Source organism: Sprattus sprattus, assembly GCF_963457725.1.
Source record: "Sprattus sprattus genome assembly, chromosome: 19".
NCBI lineage: Eukaryota > Metazoa > Chordata > Actinopteri > Clupeiformes > Clupeidae > Sprattus > Sprattus sprattus.
This window is the reverse complement of record NC_137917.1, coordinates 6,435,445-6,461,991: the sequence shown is the minus strand read 5'-3', so window position 1 is coordinate 6,461,991 and position 26,547 is coordinate 6,435,445. Positions and strand designations below refer to the sequence as shown.

Sequence of the window (26,547 nt, the reverse complement as noted above, 5' to 3'; positions counted from 1 at the left end):
CACATCCAAGCTTTCCCCACCTGCTCTGTGTCGGCCCCAGACAGGCCACTGGAAACCACCCCTGAAGTTTGTTATGTGTTTCCTCTTGTATGTCTTGTCTATCTCTGGTCCATCCGCTTTCCACTAGATGCCTCTCACTCAAGCTAGTACTGGAGTCTGCACACTGCAAATGGCACTCTGCAAAAAGATGGCAATTTCAGCCAGCCTGATATAAACAAAATCACTTTTAACACATAAGGCATGTCAAAACTATGAATTGCTTTATCACGCTATTAGACTATGCATGGTGGCAAATTGAAACAGATTATGGTTATGGTATTTTGCAGACACTATTGTCCAAATCCACTCACAAAACATAAATTAAACATAAACAGACAAAATACAAAATAGCAATTGAAAGTATAAATAAATAAAAAGACTAGCTATTAAATCAATTATTATTAGTAGTAGTATTAGTATTATTATTGTTATTATTCCAAATACCAAACCTATGATTATATTTATAAATGATACGTATATATTTATTGAGTAGTTAATTATATTAATATCATATTCTAAGTTATAACATTTAATATAATTTATATTATATTAAGTTTTATAATATATTCATGTTATACAATCATATTATAATATCACAAAAAATGCAATTGTGCTTACCCCTGAGGCCTTGAACTCTGTATCCACATGTACAAAGTTGTCCAGGTGTAATAGCTGATTAAATTTCCCACACACACAAAGCCTTCTTTCAGGTAGCCGTGTTCCAGAAGTTGTCCTCTTCTACAGAGGACAGCGCATAGTGTGAGAGAACCAGGCCCCTTGAGGGGTGCATTTATCAAGTGCGTCACAACCTGAGGCCTACCAACATGGTGGGCGTTGTTGTTAGTGTTATTGTTGTTATCATTTGTTGGTTTCCATCACTCTTTGTATGCCGAAGGAAAGCCATGTCTGTCATTAAGCATCATTATGGCCCATTAACTCTTATTTATCTAGACCCCACTCCCTTCCTCCTCTGCCGAGTCTCTCTCCTACCCTATGAAGATCTGGGCTCCTTCTGGCATGGGTATTGTTGTATGCAGCAATCTTTTCTCCTTTGTTTTTTCCCTTTGGTTTCCTCTTTTGCCTGCTCTCTTTTGAAAGAAATCATGCATTTTAGCACCGTTTATTCTTGATTTTATTTTATGCTAAATAAAAGAAAGCAAAACATTTCAAATCTCAGCTCCACAGTGCTTTGGACAGTGACTACACTACACTATTTTCAAATATCTTGTTTGGTTTTCACACTACAAAATGTGGTATCTTTTCCAATTCTTCAGACAGACCTACCTATTACTTTGACAGGATATTGGAATTGTAAATGGAGTGAGACATTTATAAATGTACTGAATGGATATGTACATTATTAGTAGTGTTAAACTTTATTTGTGAAATTACCGTGGATTACCTTAAAGGTGGAACCGTTAAGAAATACATAAAGCAAAGTCATGAAGAACAGAACTGACAAATTACTTGTACAGAGGTACCTCTTAGTTTTCTTAAAGCTGTTTTCCTTTTGATGCCCAGCTTGGTTGGCCTCTTTGGCCTACAGCCATACCATTACTTAATCCATGGATACCCAGATTGTGCTGACACATTTACCGAATAGCAGTCAGTACAGACTTAGCACTATAGTTACGTGGGCGAAGTGAGACACGTCTCTTGATCTGTTGTTGTAGGAAACTTCGCGTAGAGCTTGAAACTACTAAGCGTGGGGGGGTGTTCCCAAGCGTAATCCACGCAATACACTTTTAATTGACCAATCTGGCTTACTTACAGACAGTGCAATTGTGAGCGACTTCAAAATAGGCAGGTAGTTAGAACAAAGTTTTTAATATACACAGGAATAAAAAGTCCTTGTGCTATTGTTTTGGGACTTCCCACACCGGTGAAACCTCTCACTTTCAAGTACTCACACCCTACTGCCAACCTAAGTATTTCATTAACAGGGTGCACTTCAACCATCATACCAATACTTAACACTACAATACGCCTCCATTCTGAGCATGGGTTAGGACACATGTCAAGAGGCAACAACAGATACACTTCGGAAAGATTTCACATCTCAGTGTCTGAACGATGCACTTCCTAATTATCCAAACATTAGTCTCGTTGTGTGCCACAAGCAATCCAGGGTAATGGGTGGGAGGGTTGGGGTAAACTCCTCAGGAGGAGACTGCAAACCTGGGTTAGGGTCATGGTAGCGAATGGATTCAAGCTCAGGTTATGGGACGGGTTTGGGGTGGGAGAACCCTTGTCATTACAAACACGTATTAGTGTGAGTGAATATAATGGGATACGAACCCCGGTCACCTTAAGCACCCAAGTTCATTTGAGGTGAGACTAACTAGTGAATGGCCAAAACATGGTAGCACAAGAATAATGTTTCTTGTTGGGTATAATGTTTAATGTAAGGGAATACAGCTCTCATACGATATGTGATTCTCTGTTGTTCAGTACCTATCCTCTAACTTAGAGTCTTAATATATATCAGAACCCGTACTAAAGCACACATTTTTTATTATTTTTGCCAAATCTAAATAATCATGAATACAAGATTTAGCATTTGCAAAGAAAAGGGTCCTTTGGGAAAGTGTGGGGTGGGGAGGTGGGGAGGTGGGGAGGGAGGAAACCTCCTAGAAAGGCCCATTGGACAGATGGTCAGTTAAGAGTGAGTCAGTCTTCACTCCATTAAGCCTACATTTTAATGTTTATTTAACACACATATCAGAACCTGTACTAAAGCGATAGATATTTTATTTCCCAAAACATCAGATTTTTTTTTTAATCTCTTGATAGAGCTTGGAGGCTTCAGGAGAACGATGAAAGACTGTAGGTAATAGGCTGAAAGCTAATGGCTGTGTTCTGATGGGGGCGGCATTATTGGCTCACACGGGTAATCCAATAGAGCCAGGCTCCCTGCAGCCATTAATAGAACTGAGAAAATAACTTTGTGTCTAGTGGGTGGGCAAGAGTCTCCACAGGAGCATCAAAACAGGAGGTGACCAGGAGTTATGGCAAAATGCCTTACAGACAGGAACAAAGATAGACATATGCTAAGAAATCACATGGATAATAAATGAAGATAAAAATGCTTATGTTGATCATCTTTCCAGGCAAGCAATTAGCAAGTGTAATGTATGCAGCCTGGATTGTGAACAAAGAAAAATCATAAGTCACAAGCTCACAAATCACACTTCTGAGCAACACTGTTTTGTACTCAGTATCCATTTTACAAAATAATATTTGGCTCTGTAACATTTCTGGCAAAGACAATGCAGGTGAGATGTATCCTAAGAAGACCGTAACTGAACAAAGCAGTTTGTTCATGTGAGACAGAAGAACTGTAATTATTATTGATGTATCATTATTATTATTATTATTAAGTACTGTAATCCATCCCTATTTAGAGAAAGCAGGTTCACAATGACAATACATAGTCTATTCAGGGTGGGCCTGACTGTGATGTACTGGAACTGGTTGAACTATAATATTGCTTTATTGGAAGCTGCTCTAAGACTGGATTTCAAAACTCTAACTGTGAAAGACTGGAAAGATTTGACAATCTAAAATCAAAGAGGAGACTATTAGGCTCACCCTAGGAACCATTTGCTGGTCAATCAACATGCCAGAACAGCCGCTACAAGGAAGTATAAAAAAAGGCAGTACAAGAAGTACAGCAAAAATATATGTCCCACTAGACCAAACACAGGCCAAATTGACTGTCAAATATCTAATGAAGAGGCAATTGAGCAAACCACTGGTACCTCAGCAGAAACAACAGAAGACACATTTTGACAAATCTCAAAAATCATGAATACAAGATTTTAGCATTCACAAAGAGAATGGTCCTTTGGGCTGAACGTTTACCTGGCCTAATAGCAGAGTCTTGGGAAAGTGTGGCGTGGGGAGGTGGGGAGGGAGGAAACCTCCTAGAAAGGCCCATTGGACAGATGGTCAGTTAAGAGTGAGACAGTCCTCACTCCATTAAGCCTAATTAGTGTGGTTGTTGTTTGGTATGATTGTAAGGATGTACATGTGCTCAAGATGGTAAATCAGGAACAGGTGCATAATTTGGTAGAAGTGAGTGCCATCGTGTAGCTCTGTAAAAGTGATCTGAGCTCATTTATCAGCAAACTAAGGAAGCAGTGGACTGTTCACAGATTGTTGTATATTTGACGCTCAATGAGTGGTGCTCAGAGTTAGAAATGTATGCATTTTCTAAGCCCAAATCAGAACTTCATGAAATGAAGATGGCTTTAATTCTACTTGTCACATTGGCACTGGTTGAGCCTTGTACAGATGAAGGAAACAAAGGGGGGAAGGGGGTGACTGGGAGTAGCATCTGGGACCACCAAGTCTTCTAAAAATAGATGCATTGGCAAAAAAACGAGCTAAGCCTATTGCACTAATTATCAATTAAGAGGCCTAGTGAAACTAGCTAAGAACTCATCAGGTGAATGCAGGTTGTTTGTCTGAATAGATAATGGTGTCTACCCTTACTTGATAAAATGTTCTGCCTGCCTATAAACAACAGAATTACTATGTATTACTACTAATTTAAATAAATTACTATTTATTTAAACTATAATAATTCATCATCAGGATTTGTGTCTTCGTTGATATATTGGTATATTAAGATATATACAGTAGATATCATTGGACTGGTGAAAATTCTGTGGTCTGTGGATTGAAATGAAAACAATCATCCACACAATTCTGAGCGGCAGCATATCTTTAAATTGTGGTCAGTTGGGTTATAGTTGTGTCAGGAGCTAAATCAGGGCACAGGGGCTCAGCCAGTATAATCCTCGTGTAATAGGTTTAATGCCGCTGTCAAAGGTAGGAGGCTAAGTCTGCCTAACCCTTTACCTCCTCATCTTCTGTGTTATTGTCTCCCAACCCTTGGCTTTCGTCATCACTTAAATATCCAATTCTCACCTTGGGTAAGCTTTAGATTCTCTCAGTTACCACAGCTAGGTCCAGCAAGCAGACTGTCAGTCTATCCAGCCAGCCTTGAGTAGTGCAATTTGTCGGGAACAACAGGTCTGAGCTGAGATTTTTCAGGGGAAGATCATACCTGTGAGGTATAGAAGAAGAATCGACTTGAGTGGTGCTTGAGTGGACTCTTATAGCAGGCTAGATCAAAGGGTGTGTAAACCCCTCACCCAAGAGCACAAGATGGGAAACACAAAAAGCAGCGCCATGTCAAAGGAGATCCTGGAGGATCTGAAGCTGAACACCAAATTCTCAGAGAATGAGTTGTCCCAGTGGTACGAGAACTTCCAGAAGACGTGCCCCTCAGGACGCATCAGCCCTGAGGAATTTGAAAGCATCTATGCAAAGTTTTTCCCTGACAGTGATGCAAAGACATACGCTCAACACGTCTTCCGCTCCTTTGACACCAATGATGATGGGACACTGGATTTCAAGGAGTACATCATTGCCCTACACATGACCTCCAGCGGGAAGACACAGCGGAAACTAGAGTGGGCTTTCTCGCTTTTCGATGTAGACAAGAATGGCTACATCACCAAGTCAGAAGTAGGAGAGATCTGCCAAGTGAGTTTCACCAGGGTCATACTGTGGGGATGCTTCGGAATTGAAATTGCACCAGACTAACTCTGTCTATCTAACTATATACTTGAAAGACGTTCCAGGTCACTCCTAGCCACATTAATTTAGAGCATTGTGGTGTTAAGATCCTCTTGAGCAGTTGGTAATGTAGGTCATCATCTTTGCCAAAGATTTACATTATTTGTTTACTCTGAAGGAATCACTCTGCTTTATTCAGCACTTCTGAGGTGTTGAATTTCAGTCAAAATAAGACCCAAACTTTTTAAAGTGATGCCTACTTGTCACCTGAGATAATAAGTGGTAATATAGGAGGACAATCGATAATGGCAGCTTGGTTGTTATTTTGTAAAAAAAAATATATATATGTATATATATATATATAATACAAATATTAATTGAATTGTTTTGAGCTTTCAGATCTTTCCCTGTAAACTGCCACAGTGTTTGTTTGATCCAATGACGGGCAATGGGAATTGCGTAGGCTATACCTAGGGTCAGGCCCTGGTCTGTTACTCTGTGATTATCCTTTGCGAGTGAATAATCTCCCATTATGGTACCCTGTCAACTGACTTTGGCAGTGGTTAATGTAAAAGTAAGATGTTGTGACAATCCTGGACACCAGTTACTTATTGAGTAACATAAAAAACACATGAATCTTAATCTCCTTAGATTTGATTCAAGAATCAAGATTCCATCCACAAACAAGGTTGCTGTTGGTCAGTGAAATACGAGTTTTATTTCCAAAAGTACTTCAAGCCCATCACTGACCCTCTGCTATTATAAGGATTGGGTTTGGTGTGTGTATGGTGTGTGTCATTGTATCACCATATTAAACAAGAAGGGCATTTGACAAACAATGTTTTTACACTGTGCAAGGAGACCCAAGGATGCCTATAGTCTTACATATGTTCAATGGCTTATCCTAGAGTGTGGTGCAGGCAGCATACATTATGCATTTACAAGAACATCACTAACAAACAACAAAGTTGTTGTCACATGCAAAGGAGAAAGGTTCACAGTAAACATTGAGTTCTTAAGCATGAATGTTAACATTCTAACCATGGAGGAATTTGTTATTGCTATCATAATAGCACAGAACATAGCATTTGGTGAATTGTGATGTACTCTATTTAAATCCACTTTCCTTCACTTTCCACAAGAGATATTTCTTTCCACAGGGACAGTGTGCAACATGTCACAAATATGTGTAGAGATGACTCCTGCACCCTCAATAAGAATATGTGATAGGAAAAGGTAGATATAGATATATCAGAGCTTAGCAAAAGGCCACAGCAACAGAAAGCAGCTTGTTGATCAGCTAGCAGCTTGGCCATGGCCCTAATCTTCACTAATCTGTCTTTAAGCGCCTGAGACAAGTGCTCTTTTCCTAACTGCTGCTCACTTTAAGAGCATCGGCCTGGTTCCTTATCTGGTTCCTTATTTTACATACATCCAGGCACCCCAAACACTGTTTTTATGTGTTATTCTATTTCCCAAGTGCAATTTTTGTACTGCTTTGGAACAGGACCTCGGATGTTATGTGCTTATTCTCAAATGTGTTAAACATTCTCAGATGTAAATCAGACTGAAATTAGTCAAATCAGAGTTTTAAACACATGAAGCTGTAATGGTGGCTGTGTGGCCTTAATTTGGCTTAATTTGGGTTTATTGGGGTTAATTCAACACGTGCCCTACGTATGACAAACAGTACAATTTCTATGCATAAACTAAACCGAGAGTGATGTTTCCTGCTGGGCACTGTGTAAAGGAGAAGCCCCTACTCCGTCCCAAATGGGATGTCAATATTGTAAAAGTCAAGATGTGCTAACAAAAAAAAGTTTATTATAAAAATATATATATTTTGGGGTAAAGCTTTTTTCTGGCAAACAACATGCCATGTGAAATTGTGTGATGTGTTAAGATCCATTATAACAAGTAATAAGTATTTTCAACATTGCACCTTAATATAATATAATGATTATATAAACTATTACATCATTTGGAAGCCACATAAGGCATGGTCCTATATTGTATAAGGGGTGAAGAATTCTTCATATTGCACTGCTTTGGTGTGGCAAAAAAAAAAAAAACACATTGTTGGTGGGATTCACAAAGTTGGCACACTGACTTGTGTCTTATAGACAATTACCTCCTGGCCTCCCCCCTGTGGTCACACTTGTTTACTACAAGGGCCATATTACTGCATCAGAATCATGTTCTAACTACTGTGTATGCTGCATGTGTATGAGATACATGGCATCACCAGAAGTCGCTCTTATGGTGTTTGATGAGGGCTCAATTTGCAGTGATCTGAACTAAAATGATATAAGTGATTTGAAAATGATGTTTTGTCTTTCTTAGGCCATCTTCAAACTGATCCCTAAAGAGGAGCAGGAAAAGCTCCCAGCAGATGAGAACAACCCAGAAAAGAGAGCCGAAAAGCTGTGGTCATATTTCGACAAGAAGGACAATGGTAAAGTAACTCCCCTTTGGAAGTTTTTTAGGGCCCTGGCAGTTATGTGTCAAAGGCTAAGAAATATGGCTGTTCTAAAGGCATGTCTATTCTTTACTCAATAATTGCTTGCAGGCTGCAGAACATCATGTGGATTCACACCTTATATACTAAATATAAGATTTTGCATCAGCATAAGAATTTTTTCTCTGTTAAAGCCAATCTAAACATACAGTATCTCTCCAGGAATTTAGTCATTGTTTTTTGTCTAATAATTTAATGTGGGAGTTATGTTTTTCAATTCAACTAAAACTTTTCCTTTTATTCTTGTTTTACTTAGAACGCCTTGCTGAGGGTGAATTTATCCAAGGGGTGCTGGATAATGAAAATGCGCTACGTCTCATTATGTATGAACCCATGAAATAAACATCATATTTTGTTTCTCCCTTTATCCAGTGTACTCTTTACCCAATGTTCCCTCTTTGGTTCAGGCATGCCATCACTTTCTCCATTTTACGTGTGTCCTCTCCTCCCTTTCTCTTAACTCCCTTCCTCGTTCCTTTGTTTCCCTCTGGCCGCCATTCTCTTGTATTTGTACTCTAGCAAAACTATGTAATGCGAGAAAAGTATTTGAGTGGGGTCATCTTGATGTCTTCATTTGAAGAAGTGTCCCTGGTAATGACGGGAGTGCATGTTAGCATTCATCATAGTTATGTATGTACACATGAGCCAAACCATAGAGAGTAGCAGCTTTTTACAGAAGTGCTGGTGTTGTGGACAAGATATTCACGAAGCATAGGTATCAATTATATGCTAAGTTGTATTGTTCCACTATAATGATGACTGAAAGACGTGTGTAGGTCAGAATCCTCTCTACTCTTTTGGGACAGTAAACCACCTGTAACCTGGAGCTGCCACACTACAAGAAATGATCATATACAGTTAAAAACCATGTAATGTGTGGGACAGTAATACCAGGCTTGTAAATTATACTTACAAAGGAAATGTTAAGCTACAATGTTAAATGAAATGTGAATGCAGTACCATTTCATTAAAATTTAAGTTTAACAAATCTTGGATTTGGTAATAAGGTCCTCTCGTGATACTATATATCAATGCAAACCCATTCAAGCCTTCTGTTCTGCTATGTATTACAAAAGGACAGACTGCTACTAAAAGACTGTCACCTCCAGAAAATGATTCCAGAGGTCATGGGAATCAGTCATTAGAATGATGAGATGTGTGCTAAGGCTGTGGCGTTTTTATTTTTCCAGAATATTTGTTTTTAATTTAGCTATAATAAAGATTTCTGAAAAACTGGCAGATCGGGCTTTTCTCTGCTTGTGTGTTCAGTAAGAGCCAATGAATGATTGACAAACTGGCCTACAAATAGTACAATAAATAATCTACTGGGTTTAGGTGAGGTGAATTTAGAGGTCTGCTGTGTGTGTGTGTGTGTGTGTGTGTGTGTGTCTGTGTGTGTGTGTGTGTGTGTGTGTGTGTCTGTGTCTGTGTCTGTGTCTGTGTCTGTGTCTGTGTGTGTGTGTGTGTGTGTGTGTGTGTGTCTGTGTGTCTGTGTCTGTGTGTGTGTGTGTGTCTGTGTGTGTGTGTGTGTGTGTGTGTGTGTGTGTGTGTGTGTGTGTGTGTGTGTGTGTGTGTGTGTGTGTGCGTGTGCGTGTGCGTGTGCGTGTGCGTGTGCGTGTGCGTGTGCGTGTGCGTGTCTGTGTCTGTGTCTGTGTCTGTGCATGTCGATGACTGTACAGTATGTGGCAGTATGTTTGTATTTGTGTGTTAGGTCACCTCACATCATTTCATAACCTCATGTTTACTGGTGTCTCCATCTCTTCTCTTCCCTTGATTCTACATCCAACTCAGGATTACGGGCATAATCTTGTGCTCCACATCTGAGAACAGACTTACAAAAAAATCTCCTGTTTTCATTCCCCACTCTCTCTTCCCACTAATCTCTGTCAACGAATGTGTTATTCTTCCTGTCAGGTTCTACATCCATTCTCACCCATTGTCCATTCAGCAGATGACTAAGAACCAGGGAACTCCCACAGGCCAACACTTAGATAAAGAGGCAAAAGTAAGGGAGAGGGGAATGGACAATACATAAGAGCGAAAGAGAGAGAGAGAAAAACGTGTACTGTTAGAGGGAGCACACAAGAGAGAACTTGCAAAATATCAAACCAAAGCCAAATACAATACCAGTAAAACACTTCAAAATGAAAATCAAATAATTTCAAAGTAAGCACCATGCCTTGCTTTTGAAGAAATGATTAAAGTGATATCTGTAAGTCAACTCAAACACCTTTATCTGACAATCAAACATAACTGCGTAGCATTTTATTTCAACCTTTGCTGTGATTTATTGAGCGCAAGTGATAAATCAATTATCTTTTCCATAGTTAACAACTCTTTTACATTTCTTACACATGTCATTTGCAGCCATCGGTAACAAAACTGTCTCATGTATGTATGTAACAATCCACGTGATTTAGAATCATTCAGCCCAGAAACTCATCTGTAATTACGTATTAGCATCGGCTCCATGTTAGCTCCTCCGGGGCCTGAAAATGTACAAATACCTATTTGCCCTGCTTTTCTAACAAGGTGAGTCTGTTCTCTCTCTCTCCATGGCCTCCTCCATTTCATCCATTTCTCTCTCACAATCTTCACATCCATCCGGGCCACACCCGCCCACCAGGACCATTGTGGGTACATCCCCGTCCTCTTCTCCCACCACTCCCATTGTTCCATCCGTGGACCACATCATGTCCATCATCCCATCCGGACACTGCAGTAGACTGCTCACCGAGTAGAGGGCGCCCCCTGGCACCACTTCATCATAGGACGGTGCGTGGCTGGCGGCACGGGCCTCCTCCAGCCGCAACCTCTGTCTGTGCTTCAGCTCGATGATGGTTTTGGTGTAGGAGTTGAGTGTGAAAACAGCAGCTCCCATGCAACAGCTGAAGGACACCCAAGCAAGGCTGTGGAGGGAAAGAGGATGACTGTGAGCAAAAGACGAGGAAGAGGAGGTCTGCTCACAGATCTACACCATACTACACACTACTGAACTAAGAATAACCTTGTGCCAAGTGCAAGCCCAAGTGATGTTAATGCAAAGTAAACCATTGTGAAGGAATACAGCACTGAGTACATAAGCATGAAAACCTACGCAAATGACCAGCCGTAGTCCCATGTCTGAGGTCTCCAGTCTTTGGGCCCCACAATCACAGTCATCTGGAACACGGTTGTGTACATCATGTGAGCTATCATCCCCATCAAACCTAAAAAAAAGATGCGTTGCGTTTGTGTGTGTGTGTGTGTATAAATAGGTGTAACAAACAAAATAGAGGAAGCAAAAACACATTACAATTTCATTCAAAATTCTGACTGACGGAACAGGGACCTCAGAAGTGCATTCTCTTAAAGAGATTGTAGTCCAACTCACCAGACAGCACAGTGCAGACGGCAGCAAATGCATTGATTTTGAGTGCATGCATCTCTTTATGGGAACACAGCACTTCCAACCACATCAGAAGGAAGCCCATGCCCAATAGGGTGATGTACATGAACTCAGATATCATTGACAACCACAACACTCCTGCAAAGAAGAAGAGGGTATCAGTACAAATGTATGAGAAGCACACATATAAACATGTGGCACATACAATTACCATGGGTTTCTCCTGGTGTTAGCCCGAAGAAGCTGCGGCACCTTTCACCTGAAAAAGAACATTCCAGACATTCAGTGACACAATAAAAAAAATTGCTATTTTACAGATGATAGATCTGCAGTTGCCATGTAAACTCACCTTCAATATGTTTTTCACAAGACTGCCAGAATCCCGTGTGGAAGTAGCGGAACATGTACTTGTCCTCCCCAGTCTCCCAGATGTACTGAACAGCGTTGGCTAGTTGCCTCTGGCGTATTTTGGCCAGTTCCTCCCTCCTCTTTGGTGACATTGTCCGATTAGATGGGCCTCGCGGGTCAGGAGTTGGAGACTCTGCAATTTACAAGCTGGAAATAAAGTTCCTTCATGTATTGCCATGAAACGTGACCAAGAATGGGAGGAGAGCAATGACTCTGGTTTGAAGTAAAAGCTTGTATCACACTTCATTACGGCAATGCTCTTCTTGGGAAAACAATTAAGCATGCCAAGAGATAATTGAATCAACTGTTTACCGCAAAATTTGTTGACGTTTCAGATTTCAGATTCTGTTGCATATCAGTGCATACCAGAATGCCTTTAGAAAACAGCTTGCAGCTGGCTTTCAGTATTAGTATTAGCCTACCAAGATTTTTTTACGGTTATTTTGATGTCACAGAACAAATGCCCAAAGGCAATTAATTATACCTTGCCTATTGGAATTATATGAATACAATTCACCCACCACAATTGTTCTACCAAAACTAAAAGCAAAGCACTGCTGGTGGGGCTCATGTCTCGGTTTTGGTTCTGAACAATCTTTTGCAAGTATGACGTTGACATCTATCAAAGACAAAATCTGAATAAAAATCTACCAGCTACCAGGCTCCCGTTCAGATCCTGTGCAGTCTCCAACCTTTCCAGAGATCTACACTAAAATAATTCTGATGGCAACATCAAAACATACCTACACTTCAATCATGTATGGGAATAGGCAGTACAGTGAATATGGCAAAGGTTATCAAGTCTGCTATCACTTCCCATAAAATACTGCAAAACACAAATCCACTGACTGTACCCTCTCTCTTATACAAGGCTACCAGGTGTGCTCCAGCTGTGTCTTTGTGTTTTGAAAGGAGGAAATCCTAAACCTGACAAATCCTGCGGCGTGAAGGGATTAAAGCATGTGAGACCTGTGGGCCCTGTCAATCTCTTCAAGGCTTAAGGACATCTGCTCAGGAAATCAAAACCAGAATAAAACCTTAAACCCTGTAATATACAGAAGGCTTTACATATAGAATTCATTAGACCTATTGCGGAACGGGAGGCTACATACCTCATTATGAAGTAAATCCAATCCTCGGCATGGTGAAATTAATCAACCCTTACAGATGTGTTTTACCCTGTATGACCTCTCACTCAAACATCATGCATGCCTTATTAATGCCCCAGTCCCCCTGCTCTCTCCTGGGCCTTCTGCCTGCACGCACTTTAACCTTGCTGCTCATTCTGGTCCCCACATAGCAACTGACGCTGACGCTGGCCCACATCAGGGCCACATCCTCTACTACAGGATCAGCTGCTACCTGGGTCATCTCTTCAGCTAGATCAGAATTGACCTTATGACCTTACAGAGGACCGTTTCCAACTCCTCGAAATTAAGGATTCCCTTCATTGATCCATGATCTGATTTAGCCAGAAGTAGGCAGGTTTGCATCTTTGGTAGTGTGAGGAATTATCATTATTTCCGAAGGTAGTACATTTTACATGAGATTTCCGCCCAATATTACAGAGGCCTCGAATTCATCTGCTCTCAGCTAAGTAAACTTTAACTTCAATCTGACACCACACAATAAAGACACGGTGGCCTTTTACCCGTAGTGTAGGGCTCACTGTTGTTTTGCCCACAGTTCTTCATCTTGACGGGCGACAGGCAGAGGGGCTTGACCACCTTGTGTGTTCCCTCACACCAGTAGGATGTGCAGAAGGCCAGCACAGACAGAGCCAGCGCCAGGGAGGTCAGTGACAGGGAGAGAAGGGACCTAGAGCGGCGGGACATGTGCTCTAACATGGTAGCAGTGAGGGAGGAGCTGGAACAAGGAGGAACCAGGAAGTGGCCAAGGCAGAGAACAGAGAGCAGATATACACACAGTGAAGGAATGGAGAGAGTCAGAACATTGGGGTAAATCACAAAAATCACAGTAATGAGAGGAAAGTTTAAAAAAGGTAGGAGGGTGTAAAGTGTAAATGGATTAGGAAATGGACGTGATGAATACGTGGTACAGTTCTAGGAAGAAAGTGAGTTGTAGAAGGGGAATTTGTGCACAACAATCCAGTCTCCAGTGACTGAAGGAAAATCGGCAGATGGGAAGCACAAATGAACAAGGGGGATTTATCTCTGAAGAGGGTCAGGCCAAGGGAGGACTTTGCAACCACAGGACATATGCCTCATGGGACTTCTGTCTATGTTATCCTATTACATATATCTCTGTGACAGACAGTTCATCTGAGCCATGAGCTGGTCTGCCCTCAAAAGTCAATAAAACAAAGCAGACTGAGCTACCAGTGTAACCATTTACACCGTACAGCGATAATGCACATTGCTGCTTTCAATGATCAGATTTCAGTGTGATTGAATGTGATTGTGGTTGGTTTTTGGATTATTCTCTGTCATATGGTGCCTGAGGATATAATGCCCCATCTTCAACTTCTGCCACGCATAAGACATTCCTTCATTTCTATGACTAGTAGGTATTACAGTTTTGGAGCCTCTGTCAGGCGAGGTCAATCTGTCAGGCTATTTCCAAAGGCCCTGTTTGTTTATTTGTTTATCTGTCTCATACAGAGATGTGTTAATCATCGAGTCTATCCACCTTAATGACTCAGAAGAGATTCCTGTCCACCACTTAAGATTCTGATGGAAATAAAATAAAGATGAGAGAAGAGTGGGGGGGAAATCAAAGGATTAGTTTTTTTGATGACATGATTGGTTAATCTCCTGATTTAAATCTATCTTTACATGTAATCCATATTAATCTGTTTTAATCTGTTTGTACTAGGTGTGTGTGTGTGTGGTTGGGTGGGTGGGACCAAGAAAGGGAACTGCAATGAAAGGACATGGACAGACCCCTGTGCTGCTTATGCCTTCAATGTCTCTTCAAGGAAGTCTGCAAACATGTTAGAAACAATTCATGAACAAATTTCTCATTTTAAACTGAGGGACACAAAAATGTTGTCAGAGTGTCTTAGTGTTATGAAAGATTATGATAAAAGTCATGACTTAAACAAATTTCTCATTTTAAACTGAGGGACACAAAAATGTTGTCAGAGTGTCTTAGTGTTATGAAAGATTATGATAAAAGTCATGACTTAAATAGAAATGTTCAAGATGCCACATCAGTATGGCTGCTGATTTCTGACTGCAATATTTATAAATTATTTTAAAAATCATAATTAACGATGAATTAGCTCTTATTGCAACTGTTTCATCAAAATATACTTCTTGTCATTAAGGCAAATTATATCCATTGCAGGGACATTGAACTGTGTTGCATCTTTGAGATCATTAACTTCATATACTTTATACATTTTTTTAAACTATCAAACATCAGTCACATGTACAGATCATAATAGATCAAATTTGAAAAAAAATATGAAAATTAAAATCAGTTGCCTACCTTTTGCATGCTTTTCTCAACCATAAAAATCTTGCTTTTCAGTCAAATGTTACATCCTTAGAATGTAAAATCACTGCTGTGACATTTCGCAATGTTCCGGCAAATTCCTCCTCCTGTATCAATCCTGCGCTTCTTGCCCAAAAAGGTGACCTTCACCTTTCCCGCTGACTGCCACACTCCTTCGCGTGCTCACTCACTCAGGTCTTCCTTCATCTTTTTTTTAGCAATCCTCCGCCTTCACCCCATCCCTGTCCTTCTTGGGAATTGGTCAAGAGATCCACCCAGATTTCGCGTAATCCCTCCATCTGTTGCTGCACTTTCTCTTTTCAACATCCAAGTCTTAAATTCCCTCAATCTTTTTCCTTTGACGTTCCATCTCTAACTAACAGTTAAAACACGCCTTTGTAGCTTTATAGAGCTTTGCACCTAGAGTGCCATTATTATAGTGGGGCTGCATATTGCTCTGTCACATCCAATCATTTCCAAAAGAGCTTAAGTAATCCAAAGATGACATCCAAACATGATAACTATGCTAAAGGGAATGCTTCAACAGAACAATTGTGTGAGCTTTGAAGATTATGTCCCACAAATGAGTTTTCCTTTATTAATTTTTTTTATCTGCATCAAAACCATGTCCCACCAAATGTAATGGCATAAAGAGCAAAGAATGGGAGACACAGAAAGAGATGTCTGAAACATTCATTTATTTATTTACACTTTGTTATTTACATTTAAAAAAAAAAAAAAACATATAGAACATAAACAATAAACGCCTGATAAAAATGTGTTTGGTTTTGTATGAGTGTGACAAGACATAAAACATGGATCAGCCCCAGGCTTGAGATTTACAGTAGTGTAGAACCAACTTTCCATCGCTGCCGAAAGACTGGAAAAGATAAAGGTCTTGTTACTAAGTTCTAGGAATCACAATTAACATAGCACTAGCACTTCACTACGTCCTAATTTAATTCACCTTCATTTCAGCTAGTTGAAAGAATATAATACATCTCCTTATCTTAAATTATTCTAAATAACATGTAAAAATACTGTGTCCGAGCACGTCTGTCGCTGCCAAATGTGAGTCCGCTGCCTGATGTGAGTCCGCATGCGCAAACACAAACGGTTCACGCATAATGTGGGTTTATTCACTGGTATATTTAATTGTGTTGTAAACGGTGACAAGCGCATTTGTTTACGTTTGAAATCCACCAAGGTTTATGATGTTACGCTTCAAGTTTATTGAATTATTAGTTAAGCAGTGCATTCATTACTAGTAGTAACAGTAATACAACATAGCCCCATATGTTGACGTTGAGCCTTATGCTGTTAACCGTTTACAACACAATTAAATATAACATTAAATAAACCCACATTATGTGTGAACCGTTTGTGTTTGCGCATGCGGACTCACATCAGGCAGCGGACTCACATTTGGCAGCGACAACGTCCAAAATGCAATGTGCTAAATATAAGGGGTAAAAGACAAATTCTGACAAAACTCTTTCACTTGCAGCCCCCTCTTGAGGTTAACTGGAATAAGTGCTGATGCCTGGATGTTTCTGCTTAAGGCTCAGAGCATTATCTGATATCTTTGCAAATGTCACTGCATTGGTGGATGTTCAGGAAACTTCAGAAATGGGACACTGGGCTCAGACTTTATCAATTTAGTTGTGCATTGTTTCATCTCAGTTGTCAAATTCTGCGAAACTGACACCACAATGCAGTGAAAAAATGCATAATTCTTGCTTTCAGCCTTTTTAGGAGTTTTTTCTTGTTTGGTTACAAAGATATTGTGATGTATCGTAGATAATCGTCTTGCAATATATTGATCATGACACCATTGTTAACGTGGGCAACATATCGTGATGGTATCGTATCTATTTTCTGTGATTCCCACCCCAAACAGTCACAGCATCCATCAATATTTTAAGCCTACAGCAGAGAACAAATTTGTTTATTCAGAGTCAGTACTTTTCCCTGATTAGCAAACATACCACAATATTACTTAATTTACACTGCTTATAGCTTGCATGTTGCTGAGAGCTATATCGAGCAGGTTTTTCATTAATTTAATGTATCACTATTTTTACTTTTTAAAATAAAGTAAAATAAATAGTATTCCAGCAATACTTTGATCATAACGGCTTACCTCAAAAAGCACACCTACTTCTTGGTCAGGCGAGGGTGCAAAAGACTGATTGACATATATAAACTGGGGAAGAGACATAACAGACTTTAGTCATAAAAGAGCTATATTTTGTTACACTGCTATGAAATGTATGGAGGGAAGGCATATTGTAATAGCATATAATGGGATATGTATGTAGGAATTGATAGACGAGTAAGTATCTTACCAGTTGTTCACTAGGCTCAAGCTTTAGAAAACGTGAGATAAACTGTGAAAGGGAATGCACTGTTCTTCCGCGCTCCACAGTCCACTTCTTGGTCTTCATAATGGGAGTGTCTCCAACAGCCTTTAGTAACACATCAACTGCAGAAAAATGGCATTCTCGTGTTATGGTTACTGTGGACGACGTTAAGAGGCACACCCTAACAGATAACTGCCAAGTGAAATCCATTCAAGCCCTCATATGTGCGGAATTCACCTATAGCTGGGTTTTAACGACGGTGCAATATTACCAAGATAATAATAACAAGCCATTCATGCAAAAAAAAAAAAAACCTGAATGTGTGCTGTGACAGCTAGAGTTCACGTCAACTAACGAGTGTGACTCGTGAAGCTTCCCCGGGAATGAAAAGTGTAGTTCTGTTACAACATTAGGTGTTCTCTTTTTGTAATCATAAACAATGACAAACTTTGAAAATTGTTATGACAAAAATAAAGCCATGTGACATATTAGCACCACCCCCAAAGGATTTCTGCCACAACCATTGGTCAATTCGTGGCTATTTACCCATTCATACGCTAGCAGAAATGTCCGTCAAAAGGGAAATGCGGAAGTAGGAGGCAGGCTAACTAGGTAGTTAGCGTCAGAGATAGCCTGCTTTTGGCAGCTTAGCTTTAGCGCAAGACTTAATATTTATAAGAGTAAAGTGAACATAATTACTCTTTTTCTTTTCATCTACAAGTCCAGAGTCTTCAGTCGGAGGCTGCTGTGTAGGCGGCTCTTCTTTTTGTGATTCTGTTGGAGAGTCAGCATTATCTGACATCTTTGCAAATGAGTCTGCGTTGGAGGAGTGCAGCTTTGTCATGACGTCAAGTTATGAGCCTGCAGTTGTTGCATACAGTTGGTTGGATTATATGTCAATCCTGTTGATACTTGTTTTCTCACTGGCTGGGAGATACTTAGCACTGCCCATACGTACTGCTGCGTTGTTCACGCACCTCAATATGCGTCGGCCGACGCCGTTATATTTAGGTCTGGAGGTCGGTAGTTCTGTAGTGTCAATTTTACACAAGATAACTTAATAAACGCCACATGTCCTCAGGTATCTCGTCGAAGGACTCGAGGCAGTTTTTGTTTCCAACCTCTAACGTGTCATCGTGTTGGGAATCACCTGTCTTGAAGCAGCGTCGGCTTGAGGAAGTCTTTGGAAATATAACTGACTGTCATTTTAGAACTTTCCAATAAGAAATGGGGGCGGAAACGTCCACTCTGTAAATACCAGCTAATCAGTCCCAACACCAGTGACTTGTCCTCGTCTAAACTATTGGATTGTGGTCATCTTGTCGTCAGCAGTAAGTGTATAGTGGGGTTTGTAGCTATTATGACTCTGCTTATATAAAAGCAGATAATGAATTGAATGTGAACGGCAATGCAAAGGCAAGAGCCTTTACCGTATCTAAGTCTTTAACTTAATAAGCGAGGACTGACTTATGGTCTCTGATTGTGATTGAACTGAATATTGTATTGCATTCAGAAATGTTATTAAATCTCAATTGCAGTGGGGAGCATTGGAAGACTTTCGACCAAAGGAACTGTTCTGTTGCTTTGTGACATGCAGGACAAATTCCGTCCGACCATTTTCCAGTTCACCAACATAGTGAGCAACGCAGCTCGAGTACTTCAGGTGAGGCTCAGTCCTTCGTTATTAGGTAGTGCTGGTATGGCATGCTATTTATTTGAAGCCAATCGAGCACTTCAACGTCCTCATATTTAAAAGGAGACATTAATGCACTCAGCTCATTATGTATGTGCTGTCACACAGGCTTGCCGGACTCTTGGCATCCCTCCTATCGTGACAGAACAGTATCCCAAGGGACTGGGTCCAACTGTGCCAGAGCTGGGGGCCTCAGACCTGAAGGCTTACGCTAAAACCAAGTTTTCCATGCTGACTGAGGAGGTGGAGAGTGAGCTCAAGGCACTTGGGGAGCCAAAGAAGGCCATCTTGTGTGGAATTGAGGCTCAAGCATGCATTGCGGTACTGTAGGCTAATGACTTGTATCTTACGATTGGGAAAGGGTTCAAGTGCAATAAATGAAGCAGGAAATTAAGTCTCTTAGAATCACACATAATCTGATGTTTACGGAGGTTTAATGCAGGTTGAAAAGTTATTGTGCTACTAAGATTGTGTAACTCATTGAATGTTATGTCAGTACTGAATATTAAGCCACCATATCAGGAAGAATCAGAATCAGGAAGGATATCTTACTATCAACACTTTTAGTATTTTTATTAACTTTCTCATGTCTATTTTTTCTTTTAGTGCACAACCTTTGACCTCCTGGACAGAGGCATAGAGGTTCATATTGTGGCAGATGCAGTCTCCTCACGAAGGTACCTAACACACTATACACAGATTCATGTACCTGGTATGGCATGCTATTTATTTTGACCACCTGTTGGTCTAATCTTTTGAAAAAAATGACTGATGTGGACATTTGCCTGCTTGTCTCTTACAGTCAGACAGACCGGTTGTTTGCGCTGTCTCGTCTAAAGCAGAGTGGAGCTTTCCTCACCACAACTGAGGGACTTCTGCTGCAACTGGTGCAGGATGCCAAGCACCCTAATTTCAAAGAGGTATTGAAATCTTTCCCGCTCAGAGAAATTAGTGGGTATTACAGGAAATACACGAAGTAGGTGAACTCCTATCACAACACTGCATAATGGAGCATAGGATGCTTACAAAAAGCTGGAAAACTTCAAACAAAATACAGTTGACTTAACTATGTATCCTCTTTTACAACTTACCTTTAATTTGGAAATTATACTCTAAAAAAAGGCAAATAGTAAATGTCGTGACAGTTATTTAAAGAATTTCATCACTTTAATGATAAATTATAAATAATTATAAATTACATATAATTGTTGAATGGAATGTCAAGCAAGACACCTTATATAAAGGGCCACTGTGTATAAAGACAGTGCAGCTAGAAGCCTCACAAATCAGCAGCAATGATATCTGTTCTCTACCTCTGTCCACAGATCCAGAAGCTGCTGGCCCACCCCTCACCTGACACAGGACTGCTGGGTTTATTTAGCTCCCTGTGATGAGCAGGAAGAGGCCTTTTCACAGCAAGTGCTTTCCACATCGTTTTTGTGTGTGCTCTGCAATATGACACAGCAATAAAACCTGTTTGTTGAGAGCTGCATGACTGCGATTGTTCTTAGATGACAGTTTGTTCAGACATATTTACATTTGTATCTTGTGAATTGTACAGATTTGAAATGTATAGAGAGTCTGATATAATCTAATAAACACTTTTAAAACACAATTATATCAATCATTTAAATAACTGTCTCATTCTTACTTCTTAAAATGTATACTGACGTTATGAAAGTAAAAATATAAGGCTTACTCCCCCTGGTGTCCACTCCCTAAGGTGACTGACTCCAGATCCATAGCAAAAACTCACTGTGGAACAGGAAGTGTTGAACCGAGTGCAGGGTGTGTTGCCATTCCATAGAGGTGGAGAGAGGGAGGGAGCAAAAGAGAAAGAGAAAAAAAGGGATGATGTCACACAGTAGGAGGAGCATATGACTCTCACAGGAGACAGAAAAAGAGGGTGGGAGAAAGCCAGCGCAAGAAAAAGGAAGTTTTTCTCAATACGTTTTGACCGTCTTTATTAAAACAAAACAACCAAAAAGATAGCGTCCAGAGTCAAATCATGAAAGTGCTACTCATAGGCTGAGCAGAAGAAGACAGACAAACCAAACAACACAAGGACTCAACTCGACTCATAGCCTTGCACGACTGATGACAGCATTAAAAATTGACACTGTGTGAAGCCTGGGGCCTGTTGACAGGGGAGAGGTAAGTTAACCTTTCTCTGCTAATTACATCTGAGGCTATTAGGAAAGAATGTGTGGAAACTTGTCTTATACTTCAGTGCTGTGAAATGTTTTGGTACTCTGCTGCAACACTGCTTTTACGGTATAACAGGAACTAGCCATGAAAACTGATCTGTTTTAGTTATTCATAAACCTGTAGCTGTTATGTCATAGTCTGAGAATGGTTAGAAACAAAGGGATTGCTTTTATGTCTCATTTTGTGCAGAACTGAGTGGATCAACTGTAAAGTCTGCTTTCTGCCCAATACAGTGTCCAGCACAATAATGACCTCAGAACTGGACTCAAGCTTAACCAGCATAGACTGGCTTCCTCAACTAGGCATAAGCACTTTGCGATCGGGCAAACAGCGAGTGGAGAAGGAGAAGAGGAGAGATAGCGGGAGAGAGAGAGACATTCCTCCCTGTATTCCCTCATCCCCATCTCCCTCCAACTCTAAAGGGAAGCCTCCTCACAGCTACGCCACACTCATTGCAATGGCGATCCGTGCAGCCCCTGAGGGAAAACTTAGTTTGAATGACATCTATACTTGGATCAGTGACACCTTCCCTTACTACAGCAGGGGAGGACGAGGCTGGAAGGTAGGGTATGCAAAAATGCAACTCGGCCTTTCATTGGAAAATGTAACTCATTTGGTTGTTTGAAACAATATTCAGTGTTGTTCGGTCCAGTTGTGCACTTAGTGTTGTTTCAAACAGCACAACAACATTCTGTACTGTTTCAGACATACAGTAAATGTTATACTGGTCAACCTCACTGGTCAACCTCATGGAGGGTTACACCAGGGTGACTGGAGATGTCTGGTGCAACACAGTCCTCTCAAGTTATCCCCATCTTACCTTCTCTCTGAAGAATTCATCCTTTGGGGGGAGCCACTAACATTGCTGTTGCTGAGCAGATCTAGCTGTTACCAGGAAACTCTCCCAGTGTGTACAATGGAGTCTTTTAAAAACAGTACCTTCCTCTTGATAGTCATGTGTTTGTAGTTTGGTCAAATGCTCTAGTGCAGCTAAAAGTATCAGGCATAGATGATAAGACTACAAAAGGAATAGTAAATTCGGCCTGATTTTTCTTAATTTCAGTTGTATATTACATTCATTTGATGGCCACTCTACCTCATGTACCATGTTATCATATACATTAATGTTGTAGCACGTGCTTTTATGCTAACAGTGACATCAATTGTGATATACTTGAACTCACAGAACTCAATTCGACATAACCTGTCCCTGAATAAGTGTTTCCGAAAAGTCCCACGGCCCCAGAATGATCCAGGAAAGGTGATGTAACATATTTTGTTTACTCATTTCATGCTTAAACACTTCCATATATTTGAAGAAGGCAATTCAAGAGTGTTTCTTTCTTAGTCTTAGCATAGAAGTATGTCCAACACCTCTTCAAGTCTCTCCCTAAAATGTCTTTAAAGGGTTCTTACTGGACAATGGACGGTCCCCCTGACACCCAAGAGCCAAGAGGAACCAAACGTCCGTATCCCATAGAATCTGAGGTAGAATTGTTTTCTTATCATTCAGCTACTTTAAAACATCATTCAGTAATGCCACTTCTTTGAGAATGTATAATAACAAATTGCTCTAATCCTAAAGATACAGGTTACTCAGAGAGCACAGGTTCAGGAATTGAAGCCTCAGGTTCAGCCTGCGTGCGTTTCCCCACAGTCTGCCCCAAAAAATGTGATGTCACCACCACCCTTTAAGGTATACAGCCTCTTTAAAGCCACATGTTTTCCACATGTCTCACACTTCACTAACAGAGTGTTTATGTTTGTTGCTGCAGCAACGTGCACCCCCTGTGGTTTCCCCATCAGCTCCTCTTCCGGGACATTCCATGAACGATCCCCCTCTACGCTTCTCCTTCACGGATCTCAACATGCCAGATCTGTACGCCTCTTTCCAGTCCCTCTGTCGTACTATGAGAGAGAGAGTCGCCTCACAATGTAAGACTGATGGGAAAATGGAGTATTTTTTCCGAATGTCCATGTTTTATTTGGCAAGCTATTCCTTATGCAATACATCTTTTTCTTTTTCACCATCACACCATGGTAGCGGATGTTGCACCTTCATTCGGGATGAATAATGACAGTGCCCCATTGCACACTCCAACCCTCCCTCCACTTTCCCCACAACCTTGTCAGAATCCAAACCCTGAGCAAGAGCGACCGACACTAAATACTGGTGAGCAGAGATGGCAAAGTCTTTTAGCAAAGTTATGGTTAACATAGGATGCCAGCCAATGACTTTCTCTATATTACATTTAATTCTTCTTTCCTCCATCAATTCTCCCAAAGGGTCGTCTTTATCATACTCCCCTGCAGTCGTACCATCAGACTGGTTAAACAACCCTGATTCTTTAAAAGAGAGTTTCAGGATCGCCAACGGTCTGGACTGGTCCAACATAGACCTCTCCAGTCACCCTGGTTCGTTTAAGTTTTTTTTGTTTGAAATTCCAGTATGCTTTACAAAGGTTATCTTCTTGAACATGACATAATGGCATATTATGGCTGATATACATAGATATATATTGTGCTTGTGGAGTTGCTGTGAGAATAAGTGGGCTCAGTTTAAATAGTGCTGTACATATTTATAAAGGGTGGTAATGATGTTGTAGCCATCATTTCAGTGATATAGTATTTAAGTTCAGTGTGATGTGAACGTTTCATAAAACTTACATAATCCTCTTTTTCAGACCTTGTGGAGAGCATGAGGCAGGCTGAACTCTGTGATTGGGCCCTGGATCCGCTGCTCTTCACTTCACTTTGTGACTCTCTGAACCGCTTCTTCACTCAAAAGGGCTTGTTCGAATCCACCTCTGGTAGTCCCTCCATGCTGGCTCCTCCAGCCACCCTGTCTTTTCCGTCTTCGACTCCACCCACACTGGCAAGTCTGACTAACCCCTCACCCCTAGCCTACCCCCCCATGACTGAGCCAGGCTCCCAGAACATCAGGAGGAGCCTTCCCCCCCAGACTCAAACCCAGCCCTTCCAGAGGCAGAGTCTGCTCCAGCCAGCCCCCAACCAGCACATGTCACCAAAGGGTAGGAACGTCTTCTGTGCCAAAACCCCTCCTGTAGGTTGATTAAACAGGTCAAATATAGACCAACAATTGGTGAAGTACCATGTTAACAAGGTATTAATACAGTCATTGATTTGAAAGATGATAAGAAATCACATGTGGTATGATTACTTGTGTCTGTGTGTCTAGCATTGAGTGAAATGGTGGGATAAATACATTAATTCATCTTCCATGTACTACTTGTAACAGCATTCACAGCATTCCTTGGATAACTTAGCATAGCTATATAAATCTAAAATGATCTCACAGGGCCAATTTCGTTTGTCTGTGCCCCACAGCTGTCCATTCACCAACCATGACACGGCCCCCAATGAAGCAAAGCAACAGTGAGGAGTTTCAAGATGACTTCGACTGGGATTCACTGATTGTGTGAGGATATGACAAAGAGACTGTACAAGCTCCGACCTACACACGCATTACACTGATGGTGTAGAACACACTCCAAGTTAAAGTGAGAGGATGGCTCACCTGCCTCACAGGGTGATTAAACTATGCGCATGCACAGGAAAGGGAGTTTATGACACCCACTGACATAGCTTGACAATACTTGATGGAATTCAGATGAGTTAGGTGGCTGAAGCAGCTGAATGGCTGACATATGCTGATAAATGCATGGTATCTTTAACCATTTCAACTGTCTTTTTTTTTTAAAACCACAATTCATATTAACATAAAATGGCTAAATATATTGGTAAATGGTATTTTGACTATCCTGACACTTGCAAAATGTTCAAGTTTGTGAATGCAAGTATTTAAATAAAATATACCATTTTCTGATGCATCATTGTAGTCTGATTTCATGTCATTGCAGTGAGTGTAAGGTGAAGAATCATTAAAGCACTAGAGGGGGAGAGGAGAGAAGGAGGGGAGAGCAGAGGAAAGGAGATTAGAGGAAAAGAGAGGAGGTGGAGCTTACACAACACATTTGTAGTCTATCATGCAGTCTATGTTACATGTCCACAATGGCCTAAAGCTAAAGTCCAAAAGGTCCCATTACAGTAATGTGGCTGACATTAGCTTCATCACGCATTTAATTTCAATGATGAGTTTCAATGTTTGTGTTCCTGCTCCAATGTTCAACTGGAAGATCAATGTGCATATAGATAGGAGGGGTGATTGATACGCCTGTGGCACAAGGTAGAAGGGAGAGTTCATTTACAAAAATGTCTCAGTTTTTATGAATTAAGGGAAAATAACCCAGCTGCAGATATTACCTGGAGTGCACAATAAAAAACATGATTATGAAAATCCATGATAACAGAGTCATGTTTTTGCAAATAACGCAGTTATATAGCTGTCGTTACATGCATGTACAATTCATCTCTGTGAGTGAATATTCAGAAATGTGGAAGTTAATAACTTGTAGTGGTATTTCTATTTCAGATCATTCAAAATTGCAAGTCAGCACTGTCTGGACAGCATGAGTCTTCATGCAGTCATCCGCTACTTGTTCACCATGCTGTATGAAGGGGCACCCTCCCGTAGTGTTGCCACCATGTCCTCTTGGACCTCCCTGGCAAATGATTGCACGAAGGCCAACCTTGTCCATTTTCTCAGACAGTGCAGACTTTTTTTCATTAATCTGAAAGAGGAATACCACCAAAGTTATTAATTTACAGCCTTCTGCATAATCACCCACAGTTGTACTACATGTGTGTGCATGTAATCACAGCTTTATAATACATCTCCTTCTACCTTAGGCCACAAACGTATTCATCTTATCTGTTCAAATCACTTATCAGTCACCCCTCATAGAAGGACATGTCATGGGCTGACTAGTAGAAAGAAAAATAATGTATACCCCCTGTATTG

At 40.7% G+C, this 26,547-nt stretch overlaps 5 protein-coding genes across 5 annotated transcripts; 3 read left to right on the top strand and 2 right to left on the bottom strand.

Moving 5' to 3' along the window:
* Nucleotides 1-5,214: 5,214 nt before the first annotated feature.
* On the top strand, nt 5,215-8,488 carry rcvrn2 (recoverin 2; the record flags this gene model as incomplete). Its single annotated transcript, XM_080857847.1, has 3 exons — nt 5,215-5,595; nt 7,972-8,083; nt 8,403-8,488. The coding sequence occupies 3 exons, from the start codon at nt 5,215-5,217 to the stop codon at nt 8,486-8,488; spliced, it is 579 nt and encodes a 192-aa protein (XP_080713973.1).
* Nucleotides 8,489-10,670: 2,182 nt separating this feature from the next.
* On the bottom strand, nt 10,671-13,789 carry LOC308380867 (germ cell-specific gene 1-like protein; the record flags this gene model as incomplete). The annotated part of the gene is made up of 6 exons (XM_080858312.1): nt 10,671-11,055; nt 11,244-11,355; nt 11,520-11,672; nt 11,746-11,793; nt 11,884-12,075; nt 13,594-13,789. The coding sequence occupies 6 exons, from the start codon at nt 13,787-13,789 to the stop codon at nt 10,671-10,673; spliced, it is 1,086 nt and encodes a 361-aa protein (XP_080714438.1).
* A 2,382-nt stretch (nt 13,790-16,171) lies between these two features.
* atg12 (ATG12 autophagy related 12 homolog) lies at nt 16,172-18,608 on the bottom strand (the record flags this gene model as incomplete). The annotated part of the gene is made up of 4 exons (XM_080858554.1): nt 16,172-16,281; nt 17,545-17,607; nt 17,750-17,886; nt 18,464-18,608. 4 exons carry the CDS (start codon nt 18,606-18,608, stop codon nt 16,222-16,224), a joined length of 405 nt encoding a protein of 134 aa, XP_080714680.1. The 3' UTR covers nt 16,172-16,221.
* Nucleotides 18,609-19,058: 450 nt separating this feature from the next.
* On the top strand, nt 19,059-21,150 carry isoc2 (isochorismatase domain containing 2). The gene is made up of 6 exons (XM_080857710.1): nt 19,059-19,095; nt 19,303-19,427; nt 19,566-19,778; nt 20,064-20,134; nt 20,260-20,377; nt 20,783-21,150. Coding segments are annotated over exons 1-6 (594 nt in total). The 5' UTR covers nt 19,059-19,094; the 3' UTR covers nt 20,849-21,150.
* A 322-nt stretch (nt 21,151-21,472) lies between these two features.
* foxj2 (forkhead box J2) lies at nt 21,473-25,304 on the top strand. The gene is made up of 10 exons (XM_080858322.1): nt 21,473-21,611; nt 21,899-22,227; nt 22,852-22,926; nt 23,073-23,153; nt 23,251-23,361; nt 23,441-23,600; nt 23,710-23,838; nt 23,952-24,080; nt 24,350-24,697; nt 25,014-25,304. Exons 2-10 carry the CDS (start codon nt 21,913-21,915, stop codon nt 25,106-25,108), a joined length of 1,443 nt encoding a protein of 480 aa, XP_080714448.1. The 5' UTR covers nt 21,473-21,611; nt 21,899-21,912; the 3' UTR covers nt 25,109-25,304.
* The last annotated feature ends 1,243 nt before the right edge of the window (nt 25,305-26,547 follow it).